Consider the following 13,937-nt stretch of genomic DNA (forward strand, 5'->3'; position numbering starts at 1 on the left):
CTGGAACGTACACCTTTGGAAACAGCATTAATTATTATTTACAATACAATAAACAGTGTGATTGTGGGTAGCAGAGGCTTTCATCTCTCCAGGAGGCGCTACCCGCCCTTCTTGTCCTCACCCCCGACTCTCAGGTAACCGTGCATAAAATGAGATTTCTGAAAGAGCGAGAAGATGCGAGAAAACATATGCACTCTTTTAATGAGGGAAACGAAAAAAAGCCAAACAAAAGAGTTTGTTGCATCATTTTTCTTTCCCTTATTTTATTTGAAACATTTCACCAAAGGATGTCATCGCAATAATGTCGATCCAATAACAAGAATGTTGTTTCAAAGAATCAAAAAAGGTGATGCGAGTGCAGTAAGTCCAGGGAGAACAAGAGAGAGAGAAAGATGTGATTTCACAGGTAATCTCATTCTGATGTCACGCCTGATTGAGAGCAGTAAAGAGGAAAATCACATCAGGAGTAGCAGAACAGAAAACATCATGAGGAGGAATGTGAAAACGTGCCAATTATACAATGAGAAAACACCAGACAAACACGTGCACGTAATGAGACAGACACACAGTAAAGGAAACAAAAGAAATCGAATGTCTAACGAATAAAAAAGAAAAGAAAAAGGAAACGTTATTTGGAAAAGCAACAGATCCAAGAACAAATGTGCAGAGAAAGAGTGTGCATTATATCAGTGAGGATTGCTAAGTAGTACAAATACTCCTGGCACTCAGGGATCTGCTGTCAGCGGCTCTCGTAATACAGAACCGCTGCTCTTGCATAGTACCGTCTCTCTTGAGGGGGACGAAACCCAACTAATACATTCTTTTTTATTTAGAAAAAATGAGTACATCAGTAATCGTTAAGTATAATGAGTTCCATGCATAATACAACTTTTTAGGATTAATTTGGCATTAACATGAATACAAACAAGGGCCAATCACACTGAAAAAAGTTATTTATATTTATAATAAACATTTTAAGATATAGCTATATTATATGCTATAGCTAGCTGGGGTAAAATGAGTCTGAAAGCATAAAGGGTAAATTCGATTTGACAAATTTGAACTGTTATTGCTCAAAGCGTCTACATATGTGAAAAGACACATGTTCCCTAAAGAGCAGTGCGAAGCCTTTTAAAGAGTAATAATTGGTCTGTTTATGACATAAAAAAAAGAGACGAGTGCTTGGCCCAAAGGTCACTGGAAATCGTCCAGTAATTAGCTGCTTAATAAAAAACAGCCAGTTTTCATCATGGACCAAACCAGCACAATGACTCGCATTCTGTGGACAAGAAGTCTGTTGTTGGAGGTAAAAGGGCAGAGGAGACGGATGGGAAAGGTTAATTGTTAAGACTTTTCCTATGCGCGTATGTGCGCAACCCGCCGGCATTTATTAGCAAAAGGTGACTGTGAGCTTTGTGTTTCTTTTCTGTGTCTGTGTCACCGTAGTGACTACACAGGTCAAACCAGAGAGGTCCGAGGAGGCGGTGATGTCATCATAGGGCACGCAGACGGGCGAGCAAGGCCTCCACATCCGTGTCACCATTGGATGAGCAAAGCGGCGGAGTTTGCTCTTTTTCCTTTTCTCGCTCTCTCGCTCTTTCTTTCTCTCTCTCAGGCCGGTGGGTCGGCCTGTGGGCTGCAGACGGATGGGGTTCGCTCTCGTAATGAGGCTCCTTGGCAGTGGGTGCTCGTGTCGAGTTGAAATTGATATTCTGCCGCGACCGTGACCTTTGCAGAGGTGCCTTCATGTTTTCTGCAGGAGGGATGGGAGAGAGATAGGGAGAGAGAAAGAAAAACAGGTTCTCATGAAAACGTTTATAAAAGTTAGCAGCTCTTTGAGGACGGGTTGTGCAGACACTAAAGTCATCAAAGAAACGAGAGAGGAAGACGGAGAGCGATGCAGCCGACAGCATGACAACACAATAAAAATTAAAGAGGCGCATACGCTCGCTCACCTCAGTACCGGCACCTCTCGCCCTCTTTATTGCCGCCGCTGTTCTTCTAGCCTTTCCAGCATTAAATCTCTGATCTGTGATGTGGTGCAGCGTCTCACTGACTTAATGCTTCACTACCCAGCACATCTACCTGAACAACTTAAAGTCATCCTTCCGACCGTCCTTCTCTCACTCACTCTGACCACCATCCAGACTGAGAGATGTAAGCAGAGTTCACAAGTCTAAGATCACCAGCGAAAAATGCTTTGATCAAATCAAAGCATTAGTTATATGATCAGCATTACAATTTGACTGAAAAAAAGACTAATAGCAGCAGTGTAAGCTTAGATACCTTGAAATAATGCAGAATCTTAATTTCACATCATTCTATTTTTTTATCTTAAAATTGGGATTTAAAAATTTTAAAATGCCAAATTTGATCAAATGTGGTCTCACTTGAAGCCTATTTTCTGGGTAACAAAAACAATAAGTCACTGAGATATAAAGTCAGATATTACTCCTCTCATTTGTGTTTTTTATAGTAGTTTTTACTTTACTTTTAATTATTACAACTTCATATGCATGTGCAATTTTAAGTCTTAATTATTAACAAAACAATTAATAATAATATAAAGTTGGAATTAGGAGAAGTCACATTGTGAAATATAGTCACAAATGCAAGCAATAAAGTTGACTGCAAAATATGGAGTGGCAAATGTGAGATATAAAGTCACAATTATGTGATATAAATATATATATATATATATTTTTATACTCTGATGTGTAAATAGACCTCCATTGGTCTCGAGAGATTTAGACCTACTGTATATGTACATTATTTGGATGTATATATTTTTATGTAGGAAAACCAAAACCAAGCAAATGAATAAATAAGAGAGGAAAAAAAATCCATATTCATCTGACCTTGCATTGACCTGTATGGATGCTTTATGGAAAGGTGCGTCTGACAAACTACTATAAGTTTTCCAGGTTGGTTCTAGACTCAACGGCTTTATCATCACATCAGCGTCGATTCCTGCGCCAGGCTCGGCTCTCTGATGACAGCGTATATTACAGCCACGGCGTTCAAAAAATAAATAAAAATACCTCCTGCATTACAAACAGAGCCTCACCAAGGTGTAGAGCACACTCATTCACTTCAGTGCAGGAGCGAGGGACAGAGTGATGTATGAGTGCTTTAAACAAGGACAATCTCTACAAACAAGAAAAGATGGAGAACGAGAGAGAGAGCGAGAAGAAAAGAGCCAGCGATAAACTTCCACAGCAAAGCAAAAATACTGCAATAAAGGAGCATGCAGACATGATGGTTTCTTCATCCTCCAACAAATTTCCCACTGAAAAGGCTTAACTGCAGCTGATTTGGTATCTCCTCATAACAGTTTCTAAAGGTCTAAGCTGCAAATTTAGGCACAGCTGCAGACCTCCAACACAATAAACCACATTCATCAAGCTGTAAGACCATGATAGCAAAAGAAACTACATTTGCATTATCTCAAGGGAAGTGCCTGCTTGTCCATGACCATGATGTGCTGTTTAATATTTTGATGGAAAGTTGGAAACAATTGTTTTTCAAGATTCTTTGATAAAAAAAGTACAAGAGAACAGCATTTATTTTAAATAGTAAACTTTTGTAAATGTCATTGCTGCCAATTTAACTCTAGTCTATGTACAATAATAATAGTGTCATTAGTAGGGGTGTAACGGTACATGTATTCGTATTGAACCGTTTCGGTTCGAGGCTTCCGGTTCGGTACGCATACAAACCGAACGATTCCTTGGACCATTTTTCCTGCCGACAAAATTCGCGCTGGCGCGATCACCACAACTTTGCGCAACATCAAATGGCAAGCGTAATGAAACCGGAACGAAACTGCGCTATTGTCCTTCACGGATCGTTTATCAGTTCGGAGCAGAGCAGCAACATCTGTGCAGCGGGAGCCGATCTCGATCAAGCGACACTGTTACAACACAGCGTTAAGAGATCCAGTAAAGAAAACATTTGAGTTCGCCACTGAAGTAATAACATCGCTGCGAGATCTAGTGAGAAGCATTCAAATTTCTCCGTTATTAACCGTAGATCTCTATTAGATCAAACAGCGCTGACGTGGACACCAGGAGAAACATTGTGCCGTGAATGAACTAGTAATACTTTACGTCCACAGACCAGCAACATTCACCATGGATTTAATATAGTAACACTAACTGTAACCAGTTTGGCTGGAATAGTGAAATGCTTTCAAGTACTTCACACGTCTTTTCCCAGCACTTCAAAACTCAAATATTATATAAATAAATAGCCTATATGAAGAGTTCAGATGCAAAAGCCTCTATAAGTGCCATTTGAAATTTTCTTCTAGAAATTAGAATGATCATTTTTATGAAGCTTGTACATTTAAGTTCAGTAATTTCACTCAAATGACAATTAATAGGCAATCTTCATTGCCATTTAAGTGAAATTACTGAACTTAAATATACAAGCTTGATAAAAATGATTATTCTAAGAAAATTTCAAATGGCTTTTGCATCTAAACTCTTCATATATTTAAATGTTATTTTTAATGTGATGACCAAAACATTATTTGTTCATCCTTCAAAGATGACCCCCATTTATAAACCTGAAAGTTTCAAGATGTAGGAAATATTTTTTCTTTTAACAAATAGGAAATTTCTCTGGCATTTCTTACTTTTTGCTGTATCGAAAACGTACCGAACCGTGACTTTAAAACCGAGGTACGTACCGAACCGTGATTTTTGTGTACCGTTACACCCCTAGTCATTAGCCTTAACAAGCACCACTAATATATCGAATATTTAGACACTATAGGTTATGCATGATTATGTATAAGTCAAGAACTGTAAGAATAAATAATGTGTGAATGCTATCATGAGTGTTGACCTTTTTAAACGCAGCATATAGTAAACAATCTCACGGCTTATCTAAGCAATGTGCTTCTCGAATGTTAGTGAAGGTCTATAATCTTGTGCATGCTCTCAATGGTGAAACATACAGTAAATGGGACAGAATGCAGTCCATTGTGTCATGCAGAGTAAATGAGTGGTTTAAGATGAATGCTAGCTGTAAAGTATAGAACAGGAGTGTGTGGCGAGCCGTGGTCGGGTGCGTGTGTGGTAGTGAGTTCTCTGCGCTCTCATTACTGCTTTGTGAGAATGTGCACTCGTTTGTCTCTGTGTGCCGCTCTCTGCCCTATGCTTCAGGCCACTTTCATTAGTCTCTTCGGATCTTCCTCTTTCGCCTTCATTTCCTGCTCGTCCCATTTGCTGTTTCCCTTTCTTATAAGAATCTTTCTTTTTCTCCACATGACTTTGTTTGGCACCATACTGCTTAATTTCTTTATCCTCTCCTACTTTTTGTCTGGCTCGGGTGCTGCAAACTGACCCTGTTGATATGGAGAGGCTGCGTGCCTCTCATTAGCGTGAGGATGAGGTCTGTGTGTCTTAATGAGTGCTAAAACACAAGCTACGATGGAGACACTGCACCACTACATGACTTCTGATTTGTTCTTTTCACATTCACCAAGCAGCAGCAGATGCCAAGTTTTTTCTAAACTTTTTAAGTGAGAGAAAGGAGAGAGCGGGAAAAAAAACAGGAGCAGGATGTAGTACTAGAGAGACAAAGCAGTGAGCAGCTGTGACATGAAGCTCTATCTAATACAGTTATTTCCATCTAGGTTCTGGAATCATCATATTATTACAACTTAAGAATATAAAAGCTAAAGTTCAGCAGCTAAAGTTCGATTAAATGTTTCATTGTGCCTTCCATAATCAAATGAGTTTATGATTCTTCAAGCATCATTAAATAAATAAATGAAAGGGATAGTTCACCCAAAAATGAAAATTCTGTCATCATTTACTCACCCAAAAAAGCCTCATAAAAACATCCTATAAATAATAGTCTATATGGATCTTCTAAATCTTGTAATATCATTCAATAGCAGACTGAAATTAGCTATAAGGAGAAAATCTTGCTTGACAGATTTGGCCACTATTCGCTTTCGTTGCAAGGAAAAAAAGCAGCATGGACATACTCTAATAAAAAAAAAAAGTGTCCTTTTGTGTTTCATTGAAGAACATCATGAGGGTGAGTAAATGTTGACATTTCTGGACTGAACTATTGCTTTAATATGGTAGAACAGTGGTTCCCAACCTTTTTTTGTCTGAGACCCCCTTTTTACCAAGAAAATATTTTAGGGCCCCCCTTCACATTTAATGATATTATCACTCTTGTAAGCTTGCAGCAAGGAGGACAAAATATGTTTGTTTTTTTCAAACAAACGGCATGTTTATGCACAAATAATAGCCTATAATATTGAAAAATACAATAACAAAAACATCAGTAGGCCCTTTGTAAGCCTAGGAGAAGCCTATAAATTGGCCCTATTTGAAATGCAAAAACAAAAATATTCACACTGGTGTGTAGGTAAATATAGGCTATTACTAAATAACTGTTGTCTGGGGCCTCAATACTTGCATGTTATTTGTGAGGCTTTATCAATGAGAGGCTTTATTTTTTAAGCTTTTGGCGCTATAGCGAGCGATAATAAATTTGCACTTATTAACAGAATAATGCGTTTTTTGGAAGAACATTGTAGCCGGAACTACTTCTCTCTGTGTACGTCTATGACGAGTCATGCAGGTACTGGGCTACTCCGCATCGGCAGCGATCCGAACCAGTGTAAAATAGTCCCAATGTAAACACTTATTATAGGTGTACCATAGTGGTTCAGGATAAGACAAAAACACGGATTGGAAAATGGATTCATGATGAACTCGCTCATTATATACATTTTGTACATTTTGAACAGAAAAAAAGTTAAAGACTTTTATTTAATGCTCATTGCTCAAACCTTTCAAAATATGACGCGACCCCCCACAGAGCTCGCTGAGGCCCCCTTGTGGGCCGCGACCCCCCTGTTGGGAACCGATGTGGTAGAACATGTACTCTATTGTAGGACAAGCTTAAAATGCAAAAGTCAATTGAATAAAAATCTAATCTTTTATCTCTCTGGCCAATAACATTCAATTAATTTTCTAAAAAACATTCAAATCCGTCCATCCTTTCAGATTCCCTCAAGCGTCTATGAAGCAAACACACACTGCGGTAGAAATCTTTCATCAGTACGTATCTCCTCAGTTTGGCTCATAAAAACTCACTCACGTCCAGAATGTGCCATCTGAGAGAGACAGTCTCATTCCTCTCTTCAAATAGAACAGGGCTGAAATACCGGTTTCTGACTTTAGAGATAATTTGCTCAATTTGCATTTGCACTGGGGGCCGCTGAGAAACTCACTTTCTTTTCATCTCTTTGCTCTCCTCCTTTCTTTCCCCCACTCTTCAGCAGAAGTTTTGGCAGGAGACTCGACGGAACGTGACAGCAGATGAGGGCACTTGATCAACCTAACGAGCTCGCACGCAGACAGGCGTCCGATTAGTTGCAATGGAGCCTGTCTCACACCATTCGGGACTTTAGGAGCTCCGCACAATGCAATCGGTGACACATAATTTCCCCCTCAGCACGCCGTACGGCTCGCCATATAATCTATAGAAGTATTAGAAATGATTATACCATCCGTCTAACTGCAATCTAGTGTTCTAAGCCTGGAAATGGCACCTGGTGAATGGCTGAAGTCACATTTGCATGGAAATTAACATGACTTTGCTCAGTGGGAGGAACAGGTAGACGTTCGTGCTACTGATACTCCTTTGACGGGACTTGACACGCATCCCAAATGCATTTATGTGATAAACACTAAGGGTGCACAATAAATCTGTATCAAATCGGTTATTGCCTGACATTAAAGATTTTTTTGTTTATTTTTATTATTATTTATCAGCATCACTTTATATTTTATATATTTATATACAACTATTCAAAAGTTTTTAAAATGGCTTTGAAATAAGTCTATCATGCTCACAAAGGCTGCTGTTATAAGATCAAAATTACACTGTGTTCTTTTGTAATATATTTTAAAATGTAATTTATTTCTGTGATGGCAATGCTGAATTTACTGCAGCCATGACTTTATTCTTTAGTGTCACATGATCCTTCAGAAATCATTCTAATATGCTGGTTTGGCAAGAAGAACATTTCAAATTTGTATCAATGTTGTGATGTTAAAGGAGAACTCCGGGCAATTTTTAAGTTAATCTTGATCGTTATAGCTTTGTGAGTACTGTCTATAGGAAAAAAAAAGAACCGGATTGGTGCTTGCAACACGGAGCTGCTACAGCTGATGCCCAGAGCTCCCACTCAGCTAAAACGGCAGTTATGGGGGCATATACATAAAGAGTGTCTTTGTGCCTCGTAACAGACACAAAATGCAATTAAAATGTCTGTCCAACATGAACAGGGCCCTTACACGACAACAAGATGCGTTTAGCAACTTAACCATTGTTTAAATTCACCTAAATAGTGTTTTAGACGGCTAGCTGTAGCCTCGCGCTGAAGTCCCGTGGGAACTCAGTTGTAGCCGGAAAAAGGTAAATAGCAGTGTGCAGGTGGGAGGAGCGTAGTGTGTGAAGAGTGAAGATCGGAGTTGCTCACGAGTGAAGAAGAAATGGTTCGCGTTTGTGCCGTTCCGAATTGTGGCAACAGAATGCGAAAATACAAGAACTTAAATTTTCATCGTCTTCCTTTCCATGACCTCGAGATTCTGCAGTTGTGGCTAGTTGTACTTCAACTTGATGTGCAAACTCCCATAAAAGTATTACGCGCTAAAGATTACCGCATTTGCAGCGAACACTTTGACAAGGATGACTACACTGACACAACACAGCGGGGCCGGTTGAAGAAAAATGCCATTCCGTGAACGAAGACGGGTGCAACCACTGTGGAGGTAATGTAAACTTTATTTATTTAAACTACGCTCCTCCCACCTGCTCACTGCTATTTACCTTTTTCCGGCTACAACTGAGTTCCCACGGGACTTCAGCGCGTGACTACAGCTAGCCGTCTAAAACACTATTTAGGTGAATTTAAACAATGGGTAAGTTGCTTAACGCATCTTGTCATGTAAGGGCCCTGTTCATGTTGGACAGACATTTTAATTGCATTTTGTGTCTGTTACGAGGCACAAAGACACTCTTTATGTATATGCCCCCATAACTGCCGTTTTAGCTGAGTGGGAGCTCTGGGCATCAGCTGTAGCAGCTCCGTGTTGCAAGCACCAATCCGGTTCTTTTTTTTTCCTATAGACAGTACTCACAAAGCTATAACGATCAAGATTAACTTAAAAATTGCCCGGAGTTCTCCTTTAAGCTGATTAATATTTATGTGGAAACTGTGATTTTTCAGTATTCTTTGATGAATAGAAAGTTCAAAAGAACAGCATTAATTTGGAACATATTTTTTGTAACAAAATTGTTTTTAAAAATAAAACACCAAAAAGTAAAAGTGATTTTAGCATTTGCAAAATTATATATATATATATATATATATATATATATATACTATATTAAACTGTAGAATCCTTTTTTGTGTTTGTTTTTTCCCTTTTATCGTCAGAATTTTAACAACTGAAATTATCATCCCCTATAATGTAATAGTATCTTATTGGCCAAATATTGGTGCATGCATAAAAAAAACAAAAAAAAAATACTGGTACTATGTTGGGCTGCCACAAAGCAAAGTCTGAGTCCACTGAGTTTTTTCTAGGGACAATGCATGGGGAATTAAAGTTCGCCTGCTGTGAATTATAGCATCTATGTAAGTCAAAGTGAGCTGATGTAACACTACGGTTTGATGACTTAAATTTAGCTTAATGATCAGGCTGTCCTACTGACCCGCTCTCGTTTGGACTCTGTGTGCGCTCGTTTATCTACATTTAGGCGGAAAAAGGGATATGGCACATGCGGACAAGGTCAAGGGAAATCAGAGCTAATCTGAGCGGGTGAATTAGACCAGAAATACTGGTAATAAATTATGCCTTAATTGATGCCTTACGGTGCAAAGAGACGTGATTATGGGTTGCCACATGAATAACTGGGAACCCTGGGCGACAGAATTTGGGTTTGGTTCTGCACAAATGGCAAACAATGTCAGACTGTGAGAGACTGTGTGCGCGTAGTTGATGTGGTGGCTCTCAAATGATGAGACCAGTGCGAGAGGCGAGCCCTGACTGATAAAGAGGGCTGTAATTCAGAGCCCATGATGCTCTAATGTCCCTCTTTGTCTGACTGAAGGATTCGGAGAGCGATGACCTGCACATTATCCCCTATGCCTACACGAGTTAAGCTGTAATTAAGCATATCAGTGGAGACATGCCTCATACACCGGGCACCCAAGAGCAACCCACTGGTGCCACAGGTAAAGCATGTTTTTAAGGGTTTCTATGCTCTTCGACTGACATTTATGACAGAGGGAAGGCAATTAATATTAAAAAGATAAAAAGGAGGAGGAGAGGAGGTTTCAGAGAGGCTGTAAATCTCTGATTACCAAGCTGAAGAAGTAGCGTAACCTATGAACCCAAGCAAGAGTCAAGCATATCAAAGCTAGTCCATGTGTTGTTCTGGGATCAGTGAGTGTGAACACTGAAACAGAGAAAGAGAATAAGTAATGATTCACGTTTAAACGGCATAATTCAGAGGCTTCCTTTTCTTCTCCAAAGACATTGTCTATGTTGCATGTGCATCTCTGTTTTATGTGCCTCTGTGTGTGTGTGTGTGTGTGTGTGTGTGCGTACGCGCATTTGCATGTATATGTGTATAAGAGATTCTGTGGTATTGAGATCACACAAATGTGGCTTGGGTCTGGGTGTTGGGTTACGGTCTCAGTCAAGGCCATGTCTTTTTTCCAGCATGCCAAAGTAGAAATCATATTTTGGAAAAATAAGTCACTCAAAAATTGAAAATCTGATATTTATTTAAACTCATATTATTCCAAACTTTAATGACATTCTTAGAAGATATTTTGAAGAATGTTTCAGCTGTTTTTATCCATAAAATGAAAGTCAATGCGTGACACAAACCTCAAACATCAACCAAATGTCATGAGTTTGAGGTTTGTGTTGCGATAATTGATGTAGTGTATGTGTACAATGAGCAATATTTTGATTTGAGAGTGAATGTGTTTAAATTTAACTTGTGCATCATACAAATTGATTGTGTTGCTTCAGGGAACATATTATACCTGTCGATTTCACACTAGTCTTATGTCCTTTTTGGGGATTGAAGGTTCTGGACCCCAATGACTTTACATTTATTGACACAAACAGTTGATGGTCTTTACAACATCTTAGTAAATATAGTAAATATATTTTTTTAAGGAAAATTAAAATTCTGCCATTATTTACTCACCCTCATGTCATTCCAAACCTGTATGACTTAATTCTGTGGAACAGAAAATAAGGTATTTTGAAGAATGTTGGTAACTAAACAGTTTCGGCGACCATAGACTTCCATTGTATGAACAAAAGAACATCTTTTATGTTCCACGGAAGAAGAAAAAAATCTTTTTTTGAATTACAGTTTTGAAATGACATGAGGGTGAGTAAATGATAACAAAATTCTCATTTTTGGTAAACTATCCCTTTAAGATAGATTTGTATCTTCTGTCTGATGAATCTGTCTGATATAGTGTCCCTGCATGGAAAAAAATATAGAAAAACTGCAGTGTAATCAAAGTCTTTGATTGCATCGCTCATTAATTCAGAATTTTCCCAGCCTGATTCTTGGACCATCAGATCTGGGTCTTGAAGGGGTCTAGTCTTAGTCTTGGTCCTGGTCCAATCTGTACTCTAACTCTGATATCTGCACCTGTATAAACTCTCTTTCTCTCAGTGCGGCAGCTGTATTGAACAATCAGAGTCTTTAACAAAGAGCAGCAGTGGGGAGTTGTAATCCCACAGCATTCAGCGCCTCACAAAAATTAATTACAAATGAAAACGGCTTAATGCTTACTTGAACCCGGGGAGAGAAGAGAATGTCACCAAATTATATTTGTTTAGGGGATAAGGGGTGGGGGGGGTGGGGGAGAGAGAGAGAGAGAGAGAGAGAGAGAGAGAGAGAGAGAGAGAGAGAGAGAGAGAGAGAGAGAGAGAGAGAGAGAGAGAGAGAGAGAGAGAGAGAGAGAGAGAGAGAGAGAGAGAGAGAGAGAGAGAGATGCATGTTGGGCTGTTTCATGATTTTGAGATGAAACATCTGTATCTCAGCATCAGAGAGACTCTAGAGAGATCTTTGATGTTGACAAAATAATCAGTATGCCATTTTGAAAAACATTAGCGCTTAAAGGAGGTAAACACTGCACATGCATACAGTATGTACGTACATGAGGGAGTGATACAACTATTTCAGGTTAAATGAAGGTCACAATGTGTGATTGACATTCTTAAGTTCACACACACATATGCTCTTAAGTATTTTAATTTAAGATGCATGCTCTAACTATCAGTCATCCCCCCAAACAAACAAGGACAATACCAATAACATACAGAAAAACACAGCCTCAAAGATGAAGAACAAATGAACAAGTAACAACTTTTGCATTGCAGTGAGTCTGTCCCAGTCATGTGACCAGTAGAATGTTACTTTGTCTTACTGAAACAAAACGTTCTCAAGAAAACAGAAACGGGTTGGACAGCACATGGCCTGATGCATACTGTAGATCCTCCATGACAAGGACAACAAACACAAGGTTTGGGGGTAATCAGAAGGATCAGAGCCCAGAGAAGTGTTGATCAATCGAGTGGTGTGTAATCACTGCTACACCTACATAGATGCTAGCTAATATGGCTACAACATCCCTCTTGTCACCTCTGCTTTGGCTGAACTTTCATGCAGTAATTTGATTTGATTATGATTCATCAACTGCCTTAAAGGGATAGTTCACACCAAATTGCAAATGTCATCATTATGTTGTTCCAAACCTGTAAAACCTTCTTGAAATGTGTGTTTTTTTTTGTTTTGTTTTATCTCTATACAATATAAGACATTAAGTTCATTCTTCAAAATATATTTTGTTTTCTGAAGAAGAAAGTAAGTAATACTGGTTTGGAACAACATAAATGATGGTTGGGTAAATGATTTCTTAAAGGTCCTGGAAAAGTTCACCAACATAGGGTTGTTGAATAGTGATTAAAGATCTGGGCTGGTAACTAAAAAATTCAGACCCAACAAAGAACAATTCATTAGCAATCGTCATTGTGTCTTTAGGAAATAAACAATCCTAGGTTGCTCCAGGGCTATTGTCTCAGTAATAAGTGTGCTGGCAATCATTTTAGGATAAAGGAGCCTGCTAAATGATTTTGGTTTACTTCTAAAGTTTCCTGTCTATCTTACATGTTGATGGAATTCATCTTTAGAAACAAAAGCTCAAAAGGAAGACCCAGCATTGTCTGGTCAACCTGGTCAAATGTTCTGTTGTCATCACAGATGCAAACTATCAGACCATAAGCTTTGGGACAAAGTTTGAAACAGATTTTGTGACAGATGAGACACAGCAGAGTGTATCCTGACATTTTCTGAAATCAGGTCGGCTGGGCCCTCTTCACGAGCTGCTCTACTGCAATGGAAAGTTCATGAACATTTTTGAGCGGATACATGCATGATGTCGAAACCATACCTCTAATTGGAAGTAACGTATATCTGTCATTGTGAATCTGCTCGCTGCAACTAGGGTGAACGGTTGGAGAGCTGCACAATTAGCAAAAGATTCAAATGAAATCAGTCGTCACACTGGCAGTCTCTGTGAAGCTCCTCAGAACAGGAAGTTGGGCTGGGGTTTAAAGTAATTAGAGAGAAGGAATCTTCATTTGAATGCCAAACCTGATGAGTTTCCTGAATATTTTCTGCTACAGGACATCTGTCTGTGCGGTGCTGCAGGGATGGGTAATTATTCAATCCAGCCCACTCTCATTTATATCGCTGTCTGTGGCTGTCTCACTCCATCTTTCTTCCAATTCCCAAACTCCCTTTCAGTGATTCCAGCAGTTAGTCTTTCTTGGTTTGTTTTAGTCATAGTTTTTGTC

General features: G+C 39.0%; 1 protein-coding gene across 1 annotated transcript in view; it reads right to left on the reverse strand.

Moving 5' to 3' along the window:
- Positions 1 to 243: 243 nt before the first annotated feature.
- diaph3 (diaphanous-related formin 3) overlaps positions 244 to 13,937 on the reverse strand; it is a 410,831-nt gene continuing 397,137 nt past the window's right edge. Inside the window, exon 28 of the mRNA XM_056248660.1 lies at positions 244 to 1,753. Within this exon, the coding sequence (XP_056104635.1) occupies positions 1,494 to 1,753 (260 nt within the window). The 3' untranslated portion in view covers positions 244 to 1,493. The remainder of the gene's footprint in view (positions 1,754 to 13,937) is intronic.

This window comes from Rhinichthys klamathensis, unplaced genomic scaffold, assembly GCF_029890125.1.
Source record: "Rhinichthys klamathensis goyatoka isolate OS25496 unplaced genomic scaffold, OSU_Roscu_1.1 h1tg000056l_1, whole genome shotgun sequence".
Lineage (NCBI taxonomy): Eukaryota > Metazoa > Chordata > Actinopteri > Cypriniformes > Leuciscidae > Rhinichthys > Rhinichthys klamathensis.